Genomic DNA, 24,639 nt, shown 5'->3' on the forward strand with positions numbered 1-24,639 from the left:
CTTAGTTTTTTGGATAGACCACTAAATATAAGAATGGTTTCTGTTACAGTTCCTTGGTAAATGCCATTTCTACTTTCTTTCAAGTATATGTTCATCACTATCCCTATTGACATTCCAGAATATGTGTAGTATTTGCCGACAAATATTTTTGTTTATTTTTACAACATCCACCAAAAATTAAATGAACTTAACTTTAACTACATTAAACTTGCAGTTCTGATTATAAATTGCTTTAACAGCTAATTTTATTAAAAGTAATTCTGTCAAACTCATGTATTTCTTTTCTAGAGAAAAAAATCCAGAAAATATCCCGTGCTGCTCTTGCACATGAGAGCAATAAAGGTCAGAGGTCATTGCAACAAAGCTCCTGTGGATCAGAACAAAATAAAAATGCAAGAACAAGCTATTCATCGAAAGATATAGATAGTAATATATCAAAGAACTCATGCATTACAGGTAGTGACTGGAGCTCAGATGAGGATGAAGGAGGTAATAAAAGACCAAAATCCAGGCGTGCATCTACCGTTTCAAGTCAGACATCTGAAGAAAGCACAAGATACAGCAGAATTGGGAGTGAAATGTATTTGACAGCATCTGACGACAGTAGTTCTCTATTTGAAGAGGAGAGTTTTGCAGTTCAGAGATCCGAGCACAAAATGCTGTATTCCTGGCAGCAAGGATCTCAGCGGAAAAGTCAGTCCAATCCACTTGGAAAGAGCAATTCTGAGGCCTTCGACAGAAAAGGCCAAGATAGCTCTTCAGATGAACTGAATAAAAAGTTTCAGTCTCAGAGATTAGATTATTCATCCTCATCCAGTGAAGCAAATACCCCAAGTCCAATTTTAACCCCTGCTCTAATACCTAAGCATCCAGTCCTGACACCTTCAACAGATTCTCAGTGTGTGACACAATCAAATTCTCCATCAAATTTGCCCCCTCCAAAGTTACGGACTCCCAACGTTTTCAGTGTAAGTGCAGCACTGGCAAAAAAGCACTTAAGCCAACCCCAGCTGAGTTCCGACAGAGTGTCTGATAGAAATAGAAATGCTATAAGCATGGTACGGCCCTTGAGACCTCAGGAAACAGACATCGACCTGGTGGATGGGGAAAATACTGACATTTTAGAGAAAATGGAGATTGATTATGATGGAGCATTTACCTATGACTCTTTTGAGGCACAGAGTGCAGAAGACCAGGAGTCCCGTGATATAACAAGGAAGGCAATTAGCAACAAACCCCCTACTCCTCCTCTGCATCGATTCCCCTCCTGGGTAAATATAATTAAATATTTTTTACTGATTTAAATTAACTCATCTTGTTGCTTTTATTACACTTTTCTCTCCTGTACCTTTCTCATTACCTGTGTCTATGGTGGGAATATGATTTGTTGTTTTAATACCAACTGAGATTATCTACTCCTCAGAAGCAAGTTCAATTTTAATAACTATTCTAGGATCTTGTATTTTTTCCTCTTGCAGAAGAATATGGAGTAAATCATATCAGTGAAATATTTAAATTGCATACATTCAACAGCCATTCTCCTATTCATGGGCTAATGAGCTCTTTGCTTTTAAAATGCCATATAAAAATGTATGGCCATTTTTTTGTATGTAGAGAACCAATTTTTGAAAAAGTCATATCTAATTTTCATGTGTTCATTTGTGTACACACAACTAGATAATGACTCTAACCACTGACCTTTTTTTTTATGACTATAGAACCTAGGAGTCCTGGTTCCAAGTGCTTTGCTCTAAAAACTAGGCAATACAATCCAGGCCAATAATTTGTGAATTAGATAATTGTAAATATAGTTTGGCACAACAGACCATATTTAAAGAAGTTTTTAGTCCTGTTAGTTGTTCGGAGAAATTTCTCAATCTGTAGTAGTAGTAGTAGTAATTCACTGGTTACAGAAGAATTTTACAATTCCATTGAGATATTTAAAACAAATTGTTTTAACGTGTAAGAAAATTAATATACAAATTTTACATCATGACACAAGGGGTCAGACTTTAATAATTTGTTTTAGTCCTCTCCTTAAAATTATTTAGTTCTGAGCCAGCTCCTTCCAGCCTGAGAATGTAAAGTCTTCTCTTGCCAATGATTTATCTTGTTATGCCCACCTAGTGCAGAATCTGAAATTATAGGGTAATACAAGTACCTGGCCTGTTGGTACTGTGGGGTTAGGTCAGAGATGAACTATACTTTAATGTTACTTTAACAGTTTGTGCATGTGAAGTTTTTCGTTACGGGTTTTTGCTACCATAGTTTGAAAAGCTTTTGGTGAAAAGCTACTTCCGTAGCCTCCCTTTGTAGAGAACTTCTAGTCTTCTTCTAGTATAGAATGTTCTCCCCCAGTTATTCTTTGAGGAACTGATTTTTGTATTCAAAACAAAGAACTCCCTAGTACACAGGCAACAGTTGTATGAGAAAAGGTTGAAAGACCACTGGTCTGGTGCATGGTGTAGACAACGTCACATTTCAGCTGCCACTGATAACTCTGCTATATCACATATTTATAGCAGTGTGAGGGCAAAGGGGAGGTTTGAGGAAGAAATACCTTTCATTTCCTAATATCTACAATAAAACATCTCTGCTTTTATGTTAGGAAAGCAGAATTTATGCTGTAGCCAAGTCAGGTTTACGAATCTCTGAAGCTTTCAACATGGACTCTTCTAACAAAAGTAAGTGGGTCTTTGTACCAACAGCCAAAATCCTCTGCTTACTGTAATTTATAAGGGGCCAGTTGTCCCAGATGCCTCTAAAATATGCCTCTGAAGATTTCTTTGGATTTTTTCTTTATGATATGGTCAAACAGATTTAACCTTTTCATTATTTCTATCACCTATTCTTGAATACTTGCCTCTTAAGTACAAATTCACTATAGTCCTTAATTCACTATAACTTTCTTTGGAATTCTTGATGATTATATAACCAGACATCAAAAGAGAGAGAATGTACTTACATTACAAAAAGACTAGTGGTCCTAATTATGATTTTCTCATACGCCATTACTCCAGTATAATTTAGGAGTAACTGTAGTGAAGACAATAACACTACAGTGCTGTGACATCAGAATCCAACCAAATGTTTTAAATAATTTTGGAGGGCAATTTTAAAGAAATGTGTTTTATGCTATGTATTTCAGGTACTGCTTCTATAGCTTCGTATACCATATCTGGACTATACACTTCTTTGATATACAAGAACATGACCACTCCAGTCTACACAACTCTGAAAGGGGTAATCTTATTGTTGTTTAAAATGAAGTTGTGTGAAAAGCCATACTGTTAAGCTCCACATTCAAGAACTTGGCATTTTATGCTTGATGGCACTTTGCCAAATTTGTCATAAGATCATGTTTAGAGACCGTAAAAAATCCAGAAGTAATGGAAATGTCAAATGTCCTGAAAATAAATTATTGTTGCTTATAAAGTGTTACAAGCCTGTGTCAATTTTTGTTGTGGCCCTTACTGGTTTTCCCAGGGCTTGTTAATTATTGAAAGAGCTGCACTGGTTGCAATGCTGTAATTACAGATTTAGATCTGGAAGGGTCTTTGTGTCAACCCCAAAGCTATTTGTTTTCAGAAGCTTGCAGAATCTAATCAGAACATTATTTGTTTCCTGGCAACCTCTTGTAATTTGAAGAGATGTATGTTTTTAAACAGAAATGATGTAATAGATAGGTGTTGGGGGGGTTTCAGTTGTATATTGCTACTTATGTGCTGAATCCTGGGGCCCAAGAAAGAACTGCAGTCCAATCTAAATGCAGTGGAACCAGTCGAGTTCCAGTGCTGTGCAGAGGTAATGCAGATGCTAAGAGTCCATAAAGGCCATCCCCATCCTCCATATGCCATGGAGCTGTGCTGCATGAGAGCTTTATCTGCTGTAGCATGCAGAGGAATTTGGGGTGTGGCAGGGCAGACTGCTGGGATGTGACTATGTGACTCGTGGACCTGAGGTAAATGGGAGCCACCAGCCAAACCCTCCCCCTCCATGAAAGGCTGCAGTAGGATCTTTGAAGTGTCTCCACTGGCATTTTGTAATCTGGGACAAGGAGGGCTGATCGCTACAGATTGTTGCAACTGATTGCCCCCTGCACAAAGCCCATTACTTGCAGTGTAACTATTGAATGTACAAGATCATATCATAGAAAGCCAAATATTGTAATTGAACAGAGTACCCTTTCCTGATGAAACTGGCAGAACTAGGGTTGCCAGGTGTCCAGTTTTCAACTGAACACCTGGTCGAAAAGGGACCCTCCCCAACCCAGTGAAAATGAGTGAATGAGGGTGGGGGAGAGTGAGCTACAGCGGGAGAGGATATGGAATGTGCTGGGTGGGGCCTCGTAGAAGGGGCGGGGCAAGGGCGTTTGGTTTTGTTTGGTCAGAAAGTTGGCAACCCTAGCAGACACACATGCTGCAAAGGCAGCATTAATGTGTGTCTGTATTCTGTCAAGGAGTGACCCCACACACATCCTGCTGTGCAAATGATTCCTGCCAAAAACAGGAGTCATCCCTACATGGATGTTTAATGTTGGATCAGTGGCTGCCTCACTTTTAGCCCTGCCTCAGAACATTCCCTCAGTGTTAATTTCAGCCTCACCATAGTTTTGGGGTAGCTAACCTCCACCTCAGTCTGCCAGAACACAGGTTCTCCAACAGGCAGTAGTGCACACCTTCAGCCAGAACTTAGACCATAGGTGGCTGCTAAATCATGCCCTGTGAGTTTTATTTGTAAAGTGAAATATACTCATCCTCGTACTCATGTTTCCCTGTTGGTGCACCAGAGAGAAAGTTTGGTGAGTATTGGGGCACAAGGTAAAGTTTAGGTATTTTTAAGCTGGATTAATTTGCATTTTTTTGGGTTCGTTTTACATCTCTTGGTGGTAGTTGTCCTGGCAAGATTTCCTGGCAACAATGCTAGTGCCAATAATTTTAGTTTTTATACCACCCTCTATTGTGCGTGTTGTATATAATCGGTGGTAGTGGTTTGGTTTGGTTTTGCTTTGTTTTAATTGTTGCAATTAAATCTTTAGCATGGTAGGCATCTATAGTGCCGGTTGCAGAAGTAGGCTGTTTTAAAAGCCAATAAAATAAATACATCCATAAAGTAGTATATTTTGCATAAAGTTTCAAAGAATGTATGTTAATTTCTGTAGAAAGCAACTCAAATAAGCAACAGCCCATTCTTAGATGACTCTTCGGGATCAGAGGAAGAAGACAGCTCCCGATCCAGCTCGCGGACCTCAGAATCAGACTCTCGAAGTAGAAGTGGCCCAGGTAGCCCCAGGGCCATGAAACGAGGTGGGCAAAAACCATAAAAACAAATATTTTGAGAGGCTTAATATGATTTTGGAGCACGTGCATTGTTTCTTCTTCATATCAATTTATTTCTCATTTTTAAAATATGGTTGCCTTGAACATGGATCTAGCTCGTTTGTTATACTTTTCACATATCAAAGCTGAAACCAAAGCAACCTGGCAGGAGAATGGGCAGCTTTCCTTTTTTTGATTACCAATACTTATATGTATTTCTAAGGTATTGCTGTAGTATCTTCTTGTCATTTGAGGGGAAAGATGATTTTGCGATTAAAGCACAAGGTGGGGTGTCAGGGGATCTGGGTTCTGTTCCCTGAAGTGTTATGGATTTTTGTGACCTTTGACTGTAACTAGATGGAATAACTGAGCAGAAAAAAATAGTGAGAGTCAGCAAAATCTTTTCCTTAAGTTTATAAGGTAATAATTTAACCTAATCAGACAGCAGAGGAATTCAGTGTAGTTCTTTGATCTCTTAGTGTGAAGCCCACCTTCTTAAAGGCATTCTCCATCCTCTCTGCCTCTAAAGCAGTCAGTTTTATAGTGCATCCCATGAGACCTGTGCCAAGAGAGGAAGAGGCTGAACTGAAGTTAGTCCCTGGCACACAAGTGTCTGTTACCCTCCATGTGCTTGTGTTTTCCCCCTCTGGAAAAAGGGAATAGCATTTACCTACCTCACAGGGGTGAAGTGAGCCTTAATTTTCTGTTGGTAAATTGCTTTGAGATGCTCTGATAGTATAGTGTTACAGATATCAAAATATTATTGTTATTTACTTACTCTGATTGGACAAGGTCAGTTGCTAACTAACTAGAGTTTCACTTATGTAATACTCAGGCACATGTAGTCAATGGATTAACAGAATTTGAGTGCCAACCACAGGCCCCTGTTAAGTTTCCCCAATAAACTCTGCCTTGCATGGAATGTATACAACATTCTTGTTTTCTAGAATTGTCCTTAACCTAATTCTTTCTCCTCAATTTGGTTTGGTTGGTTGGTCCTCTGATAGGGGAAACAGAACATAATTGTTAAAGCGCTCCTATTGTGGGAAGTATTGAAGCCCTCCCTGACTGGGTTTGTTTCTCTCATACCCAATTTCTCTACCATGCCAAGTGCCCGCTAAGATATGTAAGGGCTTATTTGCACTGATGTAGTTATATTGATGTAGCTACACCTAAGCTGTGTCAGTGCAAATCCATGCTGCAGTTGGATTGCACTAGTGTAAAAGGGCTTAAGTCTTTCTCCCACTTCCCTGCCAGACTTATCTTTGCTGATAGTTAAGTTGATACCTGTCGAAGCTTTGGGCCTGAGTTGCTTCTCACACTAGTTTCTACACCAATCTATCTTAATTGAATTGATTAGAATCACTGCGGATTTACAATATTGTAGGCAATCATGGAATCTGGCCTATTATTTCATGCTGTCTCTGGAGACTCAAGAAGATAGCCCTGCATTGTTTCACATTCAGAAGTCTTTCTTCACAGCCTTGAGCATGTGTTCTTATTTATAATGCATAATTTGAAGATAGTGGGATTGCACAGGTAAAACTAAGGGTATATTGGCCTATGGTATTATAATTACTGATATTATTTTAGGAGGAAAGAGCCCAGCTTGACTCTCAAAACCCAGATGAATTTATGGGTCTGGAAGTTACGAAAACAGTATTTTTATTTGTAAAATCAGCTAATATTTTATGGAATTAATCAAACAAAATAAACAGAATCCTACAGTGCAAACGCACATTGTAGGGAGAGTGGTCACTTTGGATGAGCTATTACCAGCAGGAGAGTGAGTTTGTGTGTGTATGGGGTGGGGGGGTGAGAAAACCTGGATTTGTGCTGGAAATGGCCCACCTTGATTATCATGCACATTGTAGGGAGAGTGGTCACTTTGGATAAGCTATTACCAGCAGGAGAGTGAGTTTGTGTGTGTGGTTTTTTGGAGGGGGGTGAGAGAACCTGGATTTGTGCAGGAAATGGCCCACCTTGATTATCATACACATTGTGAAGAGAGTGGCCACTTTGGATGGGCTATTACCAGCAGGAGAGTGAGTTTGTGTGGGGGGGGGCAGAGGGTGAGAAAACCTGGATTTGTGCTGGAAATGGCCCAACTTGATGATCACTTTAGATAAGCTATTACCAGCAGGACAGTGGGGTGGGAGGAGGTATTGCTTCATGGTCTCTGTGTGTATATAATGTCTTCTGCAGTTTCCACGGTATGCATCCGATGAAGTGAGCTGTAGCTCACGAAAGCTCATGCTCAAATAAATTGGTTAGTCTCTAAGGTGCCACAAGTACTCCTTTTCTTTTTGCGAAGACAGACTAACACGGCTGTTACTCTGAAAAATGTTACACAGTAACTCTTCCAAGTTGAACAGTAGTTTTAAGTAAATCTTTTCAAAAGGAAACTGTTTCACATTTGGAAATGTTTTTTCCCCATTATGATGAATAAGCAAAGAGTTTGTTTTAATATTAGTGAATCATTCAGGGCAAAAACGGGATGTGGTTTTTGATAGAAACAGGTTGACATGGGCTAAAACTTGTTTTTATTCTGAAACTGGATTTGAATACACAGTTTGTTGACAGGAAAAAATTTGCACAGGCTCTTATTCATAACTGACAGTACAAAAATTCCCCACATTCATTGCGAGTCAAAGAAAATAAGAGTGGCAGGGAAAGGCAATTTAGACAGCTCATCTATAATCTAAGTACATGACAGACCTTTGGGCAATTCATCTGCCATACAGGCAACTAACTACCTGAGAGAACCAGATGATAAAGAAAAAGGAAAGAAAAATCATTTATACTTTAGCATGAAGATCCCACACTTGATCACCAAAAAATAGACAGACGTAATATGATGTACAGAAATGCTAGTGATCTACTGCAGAACTCTTAATTTATTTAATCTGATGGCATTTAAAAGATATATATATGTAAACAAATGTTTTAAACAAGAGACTGTAAATATTTTCCTTCATTCATAAGTCATTAAGTAGCCCCATTTGATTGTAAGGAATATGGGCTTCAGTGCTTTTTGGGTAGAAAATTAATATTTGATCTATGGCTGTTGAAATTATGGGCAAGTGTAGTCAATTGGAGACTTTATGGAATCACTGAATTATTTCCTTTGGAATTTTGTTCCTTTGAAAGAAAGATTCTCCTGATATCTTGCTCTTAGATGAAGCAGTGACAACAGGATGTGGCAGTATTATATTTTTGTTTCTTACTGGAGTGTTTGCACACCTGTTTGGAATAATTTTAGTTTTAATTCATAACTAACAGCCTGTTCATATTGTGAATCCCCGTTTCATGGTTTAATTCAATTTGATTGTTGAGGTGCTGAGGATCACTCTCTTATGCACATTGTCAGAGAGAGATGGAGTTAGAGAACACTGTTTCTTTTTGAAGATTAAAGAATGACAAAGAGACATTGTCATATACACTGAACCTGATTTATGGAAGTGAAGAAATTAATGATGGGCTGCTGGCAGCCTTAGGACTGCTCTAACTTGTGCTCTGGCTGCTCTCCACCAGCTGAGAATAGCTAAAGTGTGGCTCTGGCTTGCCCCTTATGCTGGGGGCTGTAGAGATGGAAGGATAAAGTTTTTTTTGCAGCAACTCTACATCATTTGGAAATCCACTTATGCTGTAAAGTATTGTCCAGGAGTTTCTACAGCATTCTAAGGACCATTTACATTGCTGCAGTTGCACAGAGGAATCAAGAATCGATCCTTGTAAATTTCAGTGGCTGCAGATTTCACTTGAAAGTCAAATAAGCCTTCCAAAGTTGATGACTTACAGTAGTCTATTTAAATAATTATTTTCCAGTAGCTGAAAACTGTAGACCATGTGAGAAAGTTTAATTTTTCCCAATATATCTTCTGCTTTGAGTTCAGATAATAAGTTGAAATTTAAGAATATTTTACAACCATAAATATTAAATTGCTTTTAATCATGTTCTTGAACATAACATTTTTCACATTGTGCTTGGCATTCTTTATGTTTATGTGGCAGGAGCATTGCCAAATTCCTAAATAAACACTTTATTACTTTTAAGGAATTTACTTGCACTGCTTGATATTCTCATCAAAAATATTTAATTCCCCTGGAATGCTATTAATATTTTAGTTTGTCAACAACTCCCAGCTCAGCTGTTCCCTCCATACCCGTGCCCGATTTCTCATATCTAAAATATGATGGCAAAGAAATATACATTTGGCATCTTTTTTGCTTTTTTGCTCAGGTGTGTCTTTGTCTTCTATGACCTCAGAAAGTGACTATGCTATTCCCCCTGATGCCTACTCAACAGATACAGACTATTCAGAGCCAGAGCAGAAACTCCCTAAAACCTGTTCCTCATCTAGTGATAATGGAAAAAATGTGAGTACCAAAGTTATGCAAAGAATAATAGTATTTCTTTCTTCTACACCTAATGTTAACAAAGCCCAGTACTAAATTTGCTTGGCACACAGTGTAATGATTACAAGTAGCAGTGTGTTCAGATTAATTAAATGACCCATATGCTGACTTGGGGTGACCTATTGTGTGTGAAATATCTAAACACAGCGTAAAAGAACCAGGTTGGGTGTACAGAGGAGCAGCCTCAGCACCAGCAACAGCAGAGACCCCACTAGAGGGTCAGGGGTGGGGAGAATTACGTACCACCTTGTATACAGTACAGAAGATTTCCATAGATGGGGTGTCTGGAACTTCCTCACATAGGATGTGGGGGACTGTGAGCATATCAGACGTGTGGTCAGTGGGTCTGCATGCTGCACAGATCACAGAATCCAAACCCACAGTGTTGGATAACGTGTTGCAACTGTATTCCTCACTACCGCTTGTATTAATGACGGTGGCCTGGGTATCCAAGCAGCTTGGCTGATTGGGGATGAGAACCATATCCCTCAATTCCTGACACTTTTCTCAGAGAGCAAACCCTGAGCTTTGTTTTGCTGGTGTTTGCACTAAAGATGTGTTGGTGTGCAGCTGCGGAATTACAATTCTCTGGGACTGTTCAGTTGGTTAGGCCAGAAGTTAGGGGTTGAGCATATATATTTTTAAAATGACAAGCTTTATGTGGAATGTTTTTTATAATTATTTAATTAAAATGTTGTATAATGCTTAGAGCCTGGGTCTGGGAATCAGGAGTCCTGGGTTCTGTTCTTAGCTCTTATTGTGCAACAAGAGTCCTGGGTTCTGTTCTTAGCTCTTACTGTGCATCAAATCTCTGTACCTCTGTCTAACTGTAAAATAGGAAAAATACTTTGTCTCTCATGAATCTTAATGCATGTAAAAACTGGATCTTTCTACTATAAAAAGCTAAAGTATTGTAATAATTATCATTTACCATGCAGGCATTTTTTTCTTTGGCAAAATACCTTGTTATAATATATTACATCCCTTATTTTTTATTTTAAATAATCAGGAGCCATTGGAAAAATCTGGATATTTGTTAAAAATGGGTGGCAAAGTAAAAACCTGGAAACGACGATGGTTTGTGCTCAAAGGCGGTGAGTTATTGTACTACAAGTCTCCGGTGAGTATGAGTAATGTGTTTGCTGTTTAGTTCCTGATTCCTCTAAATGACTCTAAAATTGCCAGATGGAAAAATAAATTTCTTCATTTGAATACATTAAATTAAACATTTCATAATAAAGAGCCCAGTTCCTCAAAGTTTTGAACACCCTCAACTTTTATCTTATGGGATTTCAGGGCACTGTACCTGCTAGGTCAGGGATGGGCAAATGTTTTGGCCTGAGAGCCACATCGGGGTATGGAAATTGCATGGTGGGCCTTGAATACTCACGGAATTAGGGGTATGGATGCGGGATAGGGTGAGGGCTCTGGCTGGGAGTGTGGGCTCTGAGGTGGGGCCAGAAATGAGGAGTTTAGGGTGTGGGAGGAGGCTCTGGGTTCAGGTACAGGGGGGAGAGGGCTCTGAGTTGGGGATGGGGGGGTTTGGGGTACTAGAGGGGGCTCCAGGCTGGGATCAAGGGATTCAGACGGTGGGAGGGGGATCAGGGCTGGGGCAGGGGGCTGGTTTGCAGGGGAGGGGTGTGAGGGCTCCATATGGGGGTGCAGGCTCTGGGGTGGGGCCAGGGATGAGGAGTTTGGGGTGCAGGATGGTGCTCTGGACTGGGACCAATGGGTTTGGAGGCGGATCAGGGTGTTGGGGCACAGGGGGGATGAGGGCTCTGGGATGGGGCTGGGGATCACAGGCTTGGGGTACAAGAGGGGGCTCTGGGCTGGGATCAAGGGGTTTGGAGGGCGGGAGGGAGATCAGGGCTGTGGCAGGGGATTGGGTCTTGGGGGGAGGGTTCAGGGGTGCAGGCTCTGGGTGGCGCTTACTGCAAGCAGCTCCCAGAAGCAATGGCATGTCCCCCCTCTGGCTCAGAGGTGCAGCCAGGCGGCTCTGTGCACTGCCCCGTCCACAGGTGCCACCCCTGCAGCTCCCATTGGCCGGGAACCGCAACCAATTGAAGCTGCGGGGGCAGTGCCTGCAGACAGGGCAGCGTGCAGAGCCACCTGGCCATGCCTCCACATATTATGTAGGAGCTGGAGGGGGGAGTGATGCCAGCTGCTTCCTGGGAGCCGCGCGGAGTGGGGCAAGCCCCTGACCCTGCTCTCCGGCTGGAGCGGGGCAACCCTGATCCTGCTTCCCGGCAGGAGCTGAGGGCTGGATTAAATGGTCTGTTTGCCTGCCCCATCCTAGGTGCTGGATGCTTCCAGTGATCAAGTATTAAATGTGTTATACCAGTATTGTATTACTATTACAGATGAATTATCCTTTTTTTCCCATTCTTTCACACAGAGTGATGTAATTCGAAAGCCACAAGGTCAAACTGAGTTAAGCGTATCCAGCCACATTGTAAGAGGTGATGGAAAACAAACAGTTCAGGTGCTTCCTTGTCTCCTTGTATTTTTAGAGGGTCGTCTCTTTCCACCCCTAAAAGTGACACTTCCTCCAAATATGTTTCCTTTTGGAGGCAGTCAGTGCCCTCCATCTGAGGGGGGAGGGATTGTTTCAATCATAGAAACTGGAGATGGAAAAGACTATATAGGATTATCTTTTTCATATTCTTGTCAAGGTAAGATTGTTACCTGTAACATGTAACCCAGAGGGAATGGCTTTGTGCTCCAAGCACTCTGAAACCACAGGTTCACATGCCACCAGTTGCGATTCCAACTTAGGTAAAATGAATCCCATGTAATTTACTATAGGGGGATCTTTCAAATGAGATCTCAACTATAGGGCTGCCTGCTCTGCATGGCCATTAAGCGGTTCTACTCTGAAAATTGACAGTAAAAATGTTGCAAATATTTTGTATTTATAAATGTGTATTGTTTTAAATAAGTTGAAATTCATCATATTCCTAGAACTGAAGGCATCTTTTCTGTCACTATTTAGTTGATCACAGAAAAACGAACATACTACCTGACTGCAGATTCGCCAAACATCTTAGAAGAGTGGATCAAAGTACTGCAGAATGTTCTTAAAGTTCAGGCTGCTAGTCCACTTTTCATACAGCCTGATGTGAAGCCAGCCATGAAAGGATTGCTGACCAAGGTAGGGACACTTATTTCCCTAACAAAGTATTTTTATTCTGGTTTTATTTTTAAAAATATTTCTGCTTAATATCTCTAAGTGAAGAAAGGCAACAAGAACTGTATAAAACACCTGTAGTAAACTAATTTTAGTAACCAGTCCTTCCATTGACGTCAGTGGCAAAACTCCAGTTGGTTTCAACAGGAGCATAATTGGATCTTTAACAAGGACTTCTTTGTACAGTAGTATCTAAGTTGGCTGCAGTATTTGGCATTGACCCTTGTGTGGTTTTGCAAAAGTGCTGTTTGAGGGACACCCAAAATTAAAGTCCAAAAGTACATGTACTATAAATATTTAGCATAAGAGTAAATAGATTAAAGTAGACGTGCTATTAGGTTTGCGTCTCTTACAATGTGAATAAACCAGAAGGACTGCCTACTCCTCTTATACCATAATAAAAATCTAAGTTGGCAAGTCTTTTTCATTTGGCCACTTGATTCACTACCTTCCATGCTGAATTCTGTTTGTACATCATTAGGGCCCTGATTCAGCACATGCCTCAATTTAAACATTTGTGTAAGAGGCACTCTCTTTTTTCCAACATCAGCAGTCAAAACAAGATATTTCAAGATAATGAGGATGGTGTGTAGAGTGAGGGAATATACTATGTTAAGGTTAATTTACTCATCAGATTTAGATGTTGCTCTTCGACTGTGTATCATTAATGTATTCACAGGAATGTAGAAACTATTGCAGTTTACCAGGGGTTTCACCTTTAGGTTCTCCTCTGATCTGTGAAGAATGAAACACCTTCCAGCTTCTTATTAAATATGCTATATGTCTGTGTATTGTGTCAGTACTAATGGAAAAGCCCTTAATGGCAGAGAATCAGCTGACAGTTGTCTCAAGGGAGTATACATGAGGTGGGGACAGCCAGAGCTCAGCATGATCCCGTCAATGTACATGCTCCTGATGCCACCAGTATCAGGGTTGGGTGGGAATGTGGTGCAGGACCTAGTTCTGCACTAGCTGTGTATACCTTTATGCCGGGAAAGTGATCAGCTGGCCAGATCGATCTGTTTTCCTGTCCCTTTGCACCTCCAGAGCAGCACAAAGGGGCTGGGGCACAGCAGAGAATCTGACCCAATCTATTTACCTAGTAATCAGAAAATTAGGCCAATTTTTTAAAATCTGGGTCTCACACTCAGCACCTCTGGAAAAAAAAAATCAGACTGCTCATTTAAGTACCCTAAACATGGATGTAGGTAATGTTAGTCACCTGTGTTTGAAAATTTTGAGCCTAGTGCCTGAAGTACCAGGAAGGGGCTTTCTGTTTTTAAGATAGCAAAGTCAATGAAAGTGTAATGTTGGTCTATACGAATGTATTCTAGACCTTCCTTATTTTTATCACTTGATATGCAGATTCTCTACCCTGTTTGAATTCAGTTTGGTGTTACACTGTGGTACAAACTGCACTTTCCATTCTTAATTTAAAATAGCTTAAATTTAAAGATGAATCAATTCTTCTGTAGCTTTTAACAATAGCTGTTTCACAGCAAAGTGCCACCTCCTCCTCAGCGTCATCAGTATTTTGTACTTATGAGTATAGTTGGTTTGCTACGACAGCCTAATGAAGCCTTCCAGCAATTAACTTTTACCAAGGCTTGTTCAAATCCATTAAGGGTTTTCTTGTGGTGATGGTGGAATTTGTTTATAATTGTAATTTTAAAGCATTAACAGAACAAGAGGAATTGGTTTGCTTTTATAGGTTTAAATTAAACTGTAGCTTTTCTTTTATTCTTGTTTAATTTCCTTTACTTTTACAGTAAGGCATAGATTCTTTTAATATTTCCATTAAAATTTATATAAAACAGATTTTTTAGGATTTTAACTTTTTAAATTGATTGTAGACCAAATGCTATCTAATTCACAAAGCAAACATGAAAAAATAGAGATGAACAACTTTTTTCTCTACCTATTTTTCAGGTGTATTTGTCTTATAACTATACTAGGTACAAACAAAGAAGATTTTCAAGTTCATGGTTTCATGAATACAGTCACTTCATATGCTCTTCTAAAACCAGCTGTTTTTGGTCATAAATAGAATATCAATTATAGTAGATACTTATGAGTGAATACAAGACTGTCTTACCTTATTTATTTAGAAATATAAAGTTTTGAAATATTTAATAAATTAAAAAGTTAACCATTGAGCCAGTGTAATGATTTCCCAGCTAGGTCACATCAATGAAAGAGAATCCCTTTATTTCAGTGATGTCAGTGAGAAAGCATTATGTTTCACAGCTGTCTCTGAAAAAAATTGTATTGGTGTCTGTTTTATTCTTTACAATGGTTTAATGAGAATTGAAGAATAGGTAGGAATGAGGAAACTATCTGTCCTAATCTGTGCAGTTATGGGACAATAACCTTACTGCTAGAGATTGTTCTAAAATGTTTTTCCCCATTCAAAAAGCTAGTGATGCCACTTCATAAGTGGGGAATAAAGGGGAACTTCATTTCAGCTCCCATGGCTGTTGTGTTATAACCAGACTTCTTGAGTGCTAGATGCACTCACTTAGCACTACCTTGTGCTAATTTACTCAATGGACCTGGGGGAAGCAGGCAACTCTCAGTTATCCCACTCCATTCTTTACTCCAACTTTACTCTCAGTTATTCTCCAACTTTACTCTCAGTTATCCCACTCCATTCACCAGCTAGTTTTCATCTCTTCAAAGGAATGATGTTAGTCAAAGTTAGCATGGGCGGGAATCTGATTTGGTGATTAAAGCAGAGAACTCAGTGGTCAGGACTCTCAGCTTCTACTCCTGACTGTTGCTGACTTATTGTGTGACATAACTTAATCTCTCTGTGCCTTTGCTTTTATTCTGCTGTAAAATGGGGATGTTAAGACTTACCTTCCTCATATGGGTTTTGATACTTAATTTTCATGAAGTGCTTGTAAATTCTTGGGTGTAAGGCACTATTAGAGTTCTAATTACCATTAGTTGTAGTAGTTTGAGTGTCCCCTCCAATTTTTATTTCCTCAGCTTTTTCTATGTAGGACCTGATCCAAAGCCAATGGAAAGACTACTGCTGTCTTGAATGGGCTTTGAATCAGGCCTGTTATGTTTTAATTGTAATGCCTGTAATACAGAAAGTCATGCAGCTTCAAATTTTTATATTTATAGTAATGTTTTACAGGAATTCTTTATTCCAGCCATCAGAATTCTGAGAAATTGAAATATGTATCTAAGCTTCACTGGCTGGGCCCATCTCAGAAAAAAGTTTTACATTAAAAATAATTTGTACTTAACTATATTGTAATTTCAGGTGAAACATGGATACTCCAAAAGAGTGTGGTGTACTCTGGTTGGAAAAACTCTTTACTATTTCCGTAGTCAAGAAGATAAGGTATGTCTTTCTAATGGTTAAAATAATGTGACTTGTTTGCTCAGGACTCTCAGGTGTATGAAAGATAGACACTAGGGTGGATTTTTAATCGAGATGCTGCAACTTTATTAACTAACACTGGTTATGAATAGTATATGCCTACCCATCTCATGCCAGGCATTTAACTGAGCCTAGTGCAGGGTTACAGGCTCCTACCATAGAACAAATAACTGAGGGTAGACTCTTCAGCCTATCCCCCTGGACTTAGCTCACTTCTAAAGTCCTCTCACCTTTCACCCCTAAGGGGGGTTCAGGGTACTAAAGGGGGAACTTTGGTCTACAAAGACTTCAGGTCTCCTCTTCTCCTTACAGGTCCACCAGCATAAATCTTCAGTCTCATTGATCTCTGCAGCTGGCCCTTTTAGCCTTTATCTGCCCTGTACTTCAGCCTCATGTTGCAACAAGTTGAACCTTCCTATATTATCCCTCAATATACAGACATCCAGGTCGTCTTCTTTACCCCACTTGTGCCTTCACAGTGCTGCAAGGAAAGTGAAAAACCCACTGGACCACTGCCAATTATTTGGCCCAGTGGGGAAAAAATCCTTCCTGATTCCAAGATGCTGTAGGTTTGACTGACTGTCTGTTTTTTTGGGAGCACAGTTCACTGTCTACAACTAAAGGGAGGGCAGGGCACCTATTGAGTTCCTGGGGTCGGGCAGGGCAGCTGAAGAGGCAAGGGACTCGGGATGACTGGGGGAAAGTTTTGGTTGTTGGGAGGGGGAGTGCAGGGGCCAGTCAGCTCCCACTCTCCCACAAACAGCCAGTGGGATGCAAGAACCCAAGGAAGAGAAGGGGCCCAGCTCCTCCATCTGTGGTCACATGCTTTACTCCGTTCCCGCGTTCTGGAAGTGATGCATCCATTTTTCTGGTCCAACCAGTATTGCAGCTCATCGCCTGTTGAGATGGGGGAGCATTTCTCAGAAATATGCCGCCCCACCCCCCCGTTCTGGGCAGTGCATTCTCCCACTGCTCTGACCAAACGTCTCCATTGCTGAGATGGAAAATGGGGATTTTGGTGATATCTGAGCAGTCTTATACTAAAACTCAGCCGTTAACAATATTTTATTTCACTCACTTCAAACCTTATTAAAGTTAAACTCAATAGCCAGTTGACTGTGTATTGACTCCATTAAATCATTAAAATAATAATAGTAGAAGCAGCACAGAGAACCTCCATTGTTACTTTTGGCATACATATACATTATCCTTCTAAACAAGCATGTAACCATGTCAGGCTTAATAGTGATTTCACTGGGCTTTAGATCTGGCATATTGTTTTCTCCATCATCCTTCCCTTTTTCTTCTTCTCCCTGTTGCCTCCTGCTGTTTGTTCTTGATTTAGGGCCAGATCCTAGCAACACTAAGCCATATGAGTAACTTTGCAGTGTGAGTAATGTCATTGAAGGCAAGTGGAAAATTTAAACTAGTAAAGTAGTGCTTATTTACGGTACTGTACATTGTAACAAGTAGTAATAAGCCATACTTCAGGATTTTTGTTTATTTAATATTACTCTTTGAAAGTATACCAGTGCTATAATGTTCCAAAATCCAGTAAAACTTTCATTTCAGAATATTAATTTCTAACTCATTTTACAGAGAAGCTACTAAGAAAAGGTATGTTTACATTTTCAGTGTAAAGATTGACTGAGATTTGATGACAAATTGGTATTCACCTCAATTATAGTAAGAAATCTGTATGTTTAAAGTACAAGCATTTTCAAGTTCTTATCTTTGAAAATTATTCCTTGTGAGCAGGCCCTTTAGAAATACATAGGCAGTTAGCTGGCTCATCATAAATAGTTGTCTAACATTTGGGTAAGTTTTACTGCAGTTTTTTAAACCAAAATGAACAACTATTTTATTAAATGGTAATGTGGAAGAAGTGCAGCTTTCATAATCAGAATGTACTTTAAAAATACTGCATATGCAAAGACAAAACTGATTTATTTTTCAATATTCGAGGAGTTGCTAACTGAAAACATGTTTATATTACAATGGAATGTGTGTATAGAAATAAAGAGCCTGTGAGGCATTCAGTAATGTAAACTGCTGTATATGTTACATTAATGGAGTCCATTTGGTTAAAAGGATTCAAAATAGCATTATTGTTTTGAAAACCATGTGCCAAACAATGGAGAAGGATTACACTAACTGAAATCATCTGTCAACACAGCTTCTTGTAAACCTAATTTAAGTTTAATAAAAATACTGTTTAGCACAAGTACTTCATAGCAAAGGTTTCTTGGAACTGAGATGGCATCTCTGAACCTTAGGATTAAACAGCCCCTTTCTCAGAATTTGGCCGGTTCATAAAGGAAGAAATTAAGAAGCACTACAGGAAAGGCAAGCCAGCACATGTATCTTTGACCCATGTCCATTCTGGTTAGTGAAGTACAACCAAGAAATATGCATCCTTCACTAACAGCCAATGCCTTCTTCAAAGGGGGTACCTTACCACTCATGTTAAAACACTCATTTTCCAATCAGCATCCAAGACGACAATTCTTGATGCAATCAAACTTGCCAGCTACTTCCTAGTACCCAATCTCCAATTTATTAACAAGATTATTGAGAAGCTGGCAAAGAGTCAGCATCAACTACACCTGGTCTCTGGTGATATTTTAAAAACATTCCCACCCAATAATGTGCCATAAATATGGTGCACAACCTGCTCTTGGTCATGGACAAATATCCCTTCTCTTTTTGCTGGATCTCTCCACAGCACTGGACACCATAGACCATGAAGTTGTGCTGGCTTATCTCAAATTCTTACCAGGTATATGTGGCAGCACACTGAAATGGTTCCTATCCTTTCTATCAGACTCAGCTCAGAGTGATGGGAAGATGCTCCTCAAGTTCCTCAAGTCTCATTTCCCTCACCCATCATATTAAATATATGGTCTTAAGATACCACAGCCTTGATAAACAGCAGTACACAAATGATACTCCAGACAAAGGTAGGGAAAGGGAGATCTTTCAAGAAACTAGCCAGCATGATGATATCATCCTCTTTAGAGGGCATAAGCCCACCTACTAATTGTGAAAATGGTATGTAGTATTTGTGTCCTTCGGTATTCCTCATTGATAGTGGATGCCCACATAGTTACACCTATGAAAAACTGCTTCTTTCACCGATAGCTGACTGATAGACTAGATCCATCCTGACAGAGGAGGACTTGACCATAGTCATATATGCATTTGTAACCTCCAGGCTTAAATACTGCAATCCACTATACCTGAGAATTAAACTGAAGACACTGAAAAGGATCCAATGGCAGCAATAGTGATGCTCCAGTTGCCACAGTGACGCCCCATCAAATACGAGATTAAGGCTATGTCTGCACTACAGCTTATGTTGAAAGAACTTACGTTGCTTGGGCTGTGAATAAGCCACCCCCCTAAGTGACATAAGTTACACCACATAAACATCGGTGTGGAAAGCACTATGTCGGTGGGAGAACTTTTGCCACTTGCGAAGGTGGTTTTATTATGCCGACGGGGGAGAGCTTTCCTGTCGACATACGAGTATCTTCACCAGATGTGCTGCAGCGACGCAGCTGCCTCAGTGCAGCTTCGCCACTGCAGCACTGTACATGTAGAGATGCCCTAAATTTAAATTCAGCATCCTGGTCTTGAGCTTGAGAATCCTCAAATGGATTGGGCCTGGGATATCTCAAGGGTTGCATCTTCTCCCAGAGACAAGACCTATTGTGTCAGATAGGTTGCACATTCCATGTGCAACTATCAAGAACAATATATCCTGTAGATATATTGTAGCAGAGGTGGGAATAGAACTGAAGTCTTCTTATTCCTAGGACTGTGCTTTAATGACAAGATCACGCTTCCTCTCCTCCGGGATTGTAAACTGGGAAGGTGGCTTATGCTACAGTTCTTAGTGACCTTAAAAGAATAGAATTTTATGGACTTCCCCAATGTCAAATGTTCAAAACATGTTGATTATAGTTTATCAGTTTCTCTTCATTTGTAGATCAAGAACTGTAAAACTGATGTTATCCAAGATGTATATTTGCTCCCTGACTATTTCTTATATTTACTTTTAGTTTCCTCTGGGTCAAATCAAGCTTTGGGAGGCTAAAGTTGAAGAAGTTGACAGGTCATGTGATTCAGATGAAGATTATGAGGCCAGTGGTCGCAGTCTATTATCAACACATTATACCATTCTTATCCATCCTAAAGAGCAAGGACCTACCTATCTTCTTATAGGATCGAAACATGAGAAGGTAGTAAATGTACCCTATCTCTTAAGTTTCAGTAAGACAGCTGTAATTATGGTACTGTGTTATGAACATTTTCTGCAGTGAGTAAGATGTGGACAGTCAGAGACAAGGGGCTTTTTTGCTAGACCATCTAGAAGGTGGTCTGATCTAACAGACAAATGGTCACACTTTTACACATACTTATCAGAGTTTGAGTGATCACTATAGTTAACTGACCCCATTTAAGGTATCTGGAAAATGTCAGTAGATTTTCCTGTGTGGACTCCTATCCTTACTGCCGTAATGGTAACTAGTGTACACTAAGGGGAAGACTAACAGGAATAATATGAGAGAGATTATTTCAGAGCATTATAAAATAAAAGTTTTAACAGTCTTGTAGACCTCATTTTGTTTCCTGATCTTATTCCCCAGGTGGGAAGGGCAATAATTAATACAAAGACATCATATTTGCCTCTTAGAGAGGAGAGGAGGGAATACTTTGCATCTCTTGATGATCGCTGACTCAGTTCTGCTCTCCTTGGCTAAAATGAATGGTGATTTTAATATAAGGCCTTGATCAGGGATAGGGAAGTAAAATAAGGGGAAATCCTTGGGCCTTCACAGGAAGGTATAACACTACTCTGAGGTGGGGAGAAAAGCTTTCTTATAAGATGACTCAGTGGTTTAGCGAGTTAGTGCCCCGCAATTCAGTTTTCAGTCATTTAAATTCTGTCTCAACTACATGTGAAAAAAATAAGGTGTGTGCCCTCTTCCTAGTCTCTATTGAACATTCATCACATCTGGCTTGAGTGCACTTTCTGCTCAAAAGACACCTATATGTAGACTAGAAAGCTTGCTGCAAGTCAGGATTAAGATGTTTTGGCTAAGCTTTCTTGAGAATCTGTGTGTATGAAGCAATTGATATTGTTCATGAGTGCCAAATTCATCTGTAGAATTTTTGAAAATAAATATTTTTGAAGTTCTTTGTTTTGGAAAATTTCAATAAAATATTTAATATTTTAAACTCTCAAAAATCTGCTTGGAATGATGATTGGGTTCTGTTTGTTTTTGTCTTATAGGACACTTGGCTTTATCATTTGACTGTGGCTGCTGGGAGCACCAATGTAAATGTTGGATCAGAATTTGAACAGCTTGTTTGCAAACTGTTAAATGTGGAAGGGGAGCACAGTAAGTTTATTTCTGGTTCCACATAATCTTAATACTTATCTGATCAACTATATTCCAAGTGTATTTGTCCCAAATTTGTCACTCTTTTTTGTACATATCAAAAGTGAAGTTATAGTTGTAGGCAGAGCTTCTAGTGCTTTTAATACTTGTGTTTTGATATAGTCAGTTTGTTAATTCAGAACATGTTTTTCATGAACAGTAAATGTTTAGTCACTAGGTTTCAGTAGAAAAGACCTGAGACATTTACAGACATTCAAAACACTTTATTCACAGAGAAGCAAGAGCTCCATAGTAGGCTTTTTTGGGCCTTTTGTCTTCCAATTTTAATATGAATTAACCACAAAAGTGAATTAACCACAAAAGGGGCCAAGACCCCTTAGAACTTTCCATCCATTTTAATGTACTTGACATTCCTATAATGTGCTACTGATGGGGTTATATTTATTGGTTGCTAATGAGTTAGGACACTGCTATCTAGGTGACTAGTAGAGATGGTTGGTTTAGACTACCTGTGCTGCCTGCAGGATCAAAGGGCTCCAAATCTTTCAGAGATCTCTTGGCCCAGTAAGAAGTGCTACTTGTTTGTTTACATCAGGGTCTGAACACAGAAGGCCTTGTAAATGCAAACCAGGGCTACAACTCTGTAGATGATTTAGTACTAGCACCCTTTCTTTTCGAAGTGGTGGAGATAATGGGGGACGCAAGTGCCTCCCCAGCAGCCTTTAGGTCAATGTGTGGTACATTTTCAAGCCAGTAGGTATAACTGAAGGTGGCACCACCAATACCTATCTTTCCCCTCCACCCACACTCCAAGTGCTCAAAACCTGGCTCTGCTACTGCCAGTCAGAATTACAAAACATTACATAACATAAATTATGGGTCATTGAAGTCATTAAAGTTTTAGTCTTGACACAGACAATAGCATGATGATTCTGCTAAACAGAAGGGCAGCAGGAGCAAACTTGATTCCTACAAAGATAGGACTATTTCAGCCCTTGAACATCATACCAACAGTACCCATTCCAGCCTGTTTCCTCTATGAGACTTAAAATAAATGTGAGGCTCTTCTGAGGTGTTGTACAGGGAGAAAGGGAAGCACAGGACACCTGGATTCTATTCCTGGCTCTGCCACTGTCTTGCTGGGTGACCTTGGGCCAGTCACTTCCCCTCTTGGTGCTTCTGCTTCCCCATTTCTAAAATGGCAATAATGATACTGACGTCCTTTGTAAAGTGCTTTGATATCTACTGATTGAAAGTGCCATAAAAGAAGTAGGTTTTATTAAACAAAGGACTATTGAGTCACTTCTCTTCTTGCCAACAAGCAAGCACGTTGAGTACTCATGGCAGAAATTTCACCTTGCCAAAATAAACCCACTCCTGCACTAAACTGGGGTAGACATAGATTTTGGAGAAATGGCCATTTGCCCCCACACGGTGCTGCTGCAGCAGGATCAGGCATGAGCAAGTTACACAATAGTCTCCCATGAAGAGTCAAAAATGAGCTGAAGCTTTATGATATGTGTCTGTCTGCCCAAATTCAGAATTACATCTTGTTCCTTATGGCCAAAACATTGTTGTATTTGGAAATAGAAACTGAGTTTTTAATTTATTTAAATATCTCTAGCTCAGCTGTAGACACTCAGTCTCTAAAGCAGTGGTGGGCAACCTGCGGGCCACATGTGTCCTGTCAGGGTAATCCACTAGTGGGCCAGTGGCTCCCAGTGGCTGTGGTTCACCGTTCCTGGCCAATGGGAGCTGCGGAAAGTGATGCGGGCTGGCTGTCGCTTCCTGCGGCTCCCATTGGCTGGGAACAGTGAACCAACTGCAGCCACTAGGAGCTGTGGGCGGCCGTGCCTTCGGATGGTCCGTGTAAACAATCTGTCTCGCAGCCCGCCAGCGGATTACCAACCGGTCACGTGTGGCCCATGGGCCACAGGTTGCCCACCGCTGCTCTAAAGTCTGTGGAAGAATGTTCTTAGCTGGGGCATCTGCTGTTACAAATGCTGAGACTGATCTGCGGACCTTATCCTTGTGAGTAGTTCCATTTAAATCAATGGGACTATATATGGGAATAAGGATTAGTTCATGTGAGTTAGCGTTTTCAGGATCAGGCCCTAAACTTGCTGATATTAGACAACACGAGCAAGGCTGTATGTTGGGTGTCTACACTTAACTAGTTAAAGCCTAAAAAAGTAGCTTTTAGCAGAGTCTTATAAAGCAAAAGGAGAATGTGTGTGCTGCCCTTAAGGCAATCAACAAGGAAAGTGGCGATGTTCTGAGTCCTCTACAATATATCAGCACTGTTCTCTTGTCCATAGTATGTCACAGTAGCATAGCTTGCTATACTTTTTCATTTATTTAGTCCCTAGCATCTCCTGAGTGTAAGTCACTTCCCACACATAAGGTAAGAAGATGCTTGAGTTCTTGTGCCCGACTAGTCCAGGCAAGTTAAATCACACTAGTGGCTAGATTCTGGTGTTCAGAACTAATCTGGCAGTTGGTCTTGTTGAGCCTCTTGGGCCAGAAATGTGACTTCTGAAACTCTTCTAAGCAGATCCTTATGGTATCGACTTTTCTAAAATAAAATAACTTTATGTAGGAACTTATCATTGGGGTATGAACCTTGGAAACAATGAGCCAAGTGAACAGGAGTTGTACCAGACTTGCCTACCTTGAATGTACTGTTTTGATTAGACACACACAACAGAGCATACCACTTCAAACAGTGATCTCAAACTAATCAGATTTGAGGTAGTTCAATACTTGAATGGGAGATTTCTAGGGAAAAAACTCAAGCTCTGTAAGAAATAGTTTGATGCATTGAATGGTGATATCATTCCCATACCTGTCAGAATTTGAAAGCCATAAACATGGCTACATGGGAAAATACATAGGGAAGACCCTTTCAACTCA

The 24,639-nt window shown here is 40.1% G+C and overlaps 1 protein-coding gene across 2 annotated transcripts in view; it reads left to right on the forward strand.

Annotated features, from left to right (window-relative positions):
- Positions 1-24,639, forward strand: part of PLEKHH2 (pleckstrin homology, MyTH4 and FERM domain containing H2) — a 118,676-nt gene that overhangs the window by 55,640 nt on the left and 38,397 nt on the right. For both annotated transcript variants that reach the window (XM_075127137.1, XM_048843009.2), the window contains exons 8-18: positions 289-1,271; positions 2,609-2,684; positions 3,149-3,243; positions 5,162-5,306; positions 9,562-9,698; positions 10,747-10,857; positions 12,133-12,219; positions 12,730-12,888; positions 16,199-16,279; positions 20,383-20,562; positions 21,618-21,726. In XM_075127137.1, the coding sequence (XP_074983238.1) occupies positions 289-1,271; positions 2,609-2,684; positions 3,149-3,243; positions 5,162-5,306; positions 9,562-9,698; positions 10,747-10,857; positions 12,133-12,219; positions 12,730-12,888; positions 16,199-16,279; positions 20,383-20,562; positions 21,618-21,726 (2,163 nt within the window). The remainder of the gene's footprint in view (positions 1-288; positions 1,272-2,608; positions 2,685-3,148; positions 3,244-5,161; positions 5,307-9,561; positions 9,699-10,746; positions 10,858-12,132; positions 12,220-12,729; positions 12,889-16,198; positions 16,280-20,382; positions 20,563-21,617; positions 21,727-24,639) is intronic.

This window comes from Caretta caretta, chromosome 3 (assembly GCF_965140235.1).
Source record: "Caretta caretta isolate rCarCar2 chromosome 3, rCarCar1.hap1, whole genome shotgun sequence".
In the NCBI taxonomy this organism is placed as follows: Eukaryota; Metazoa; Chordata; order Testudines; family Cheloniidae; genus Caretta; species Caretta caretta.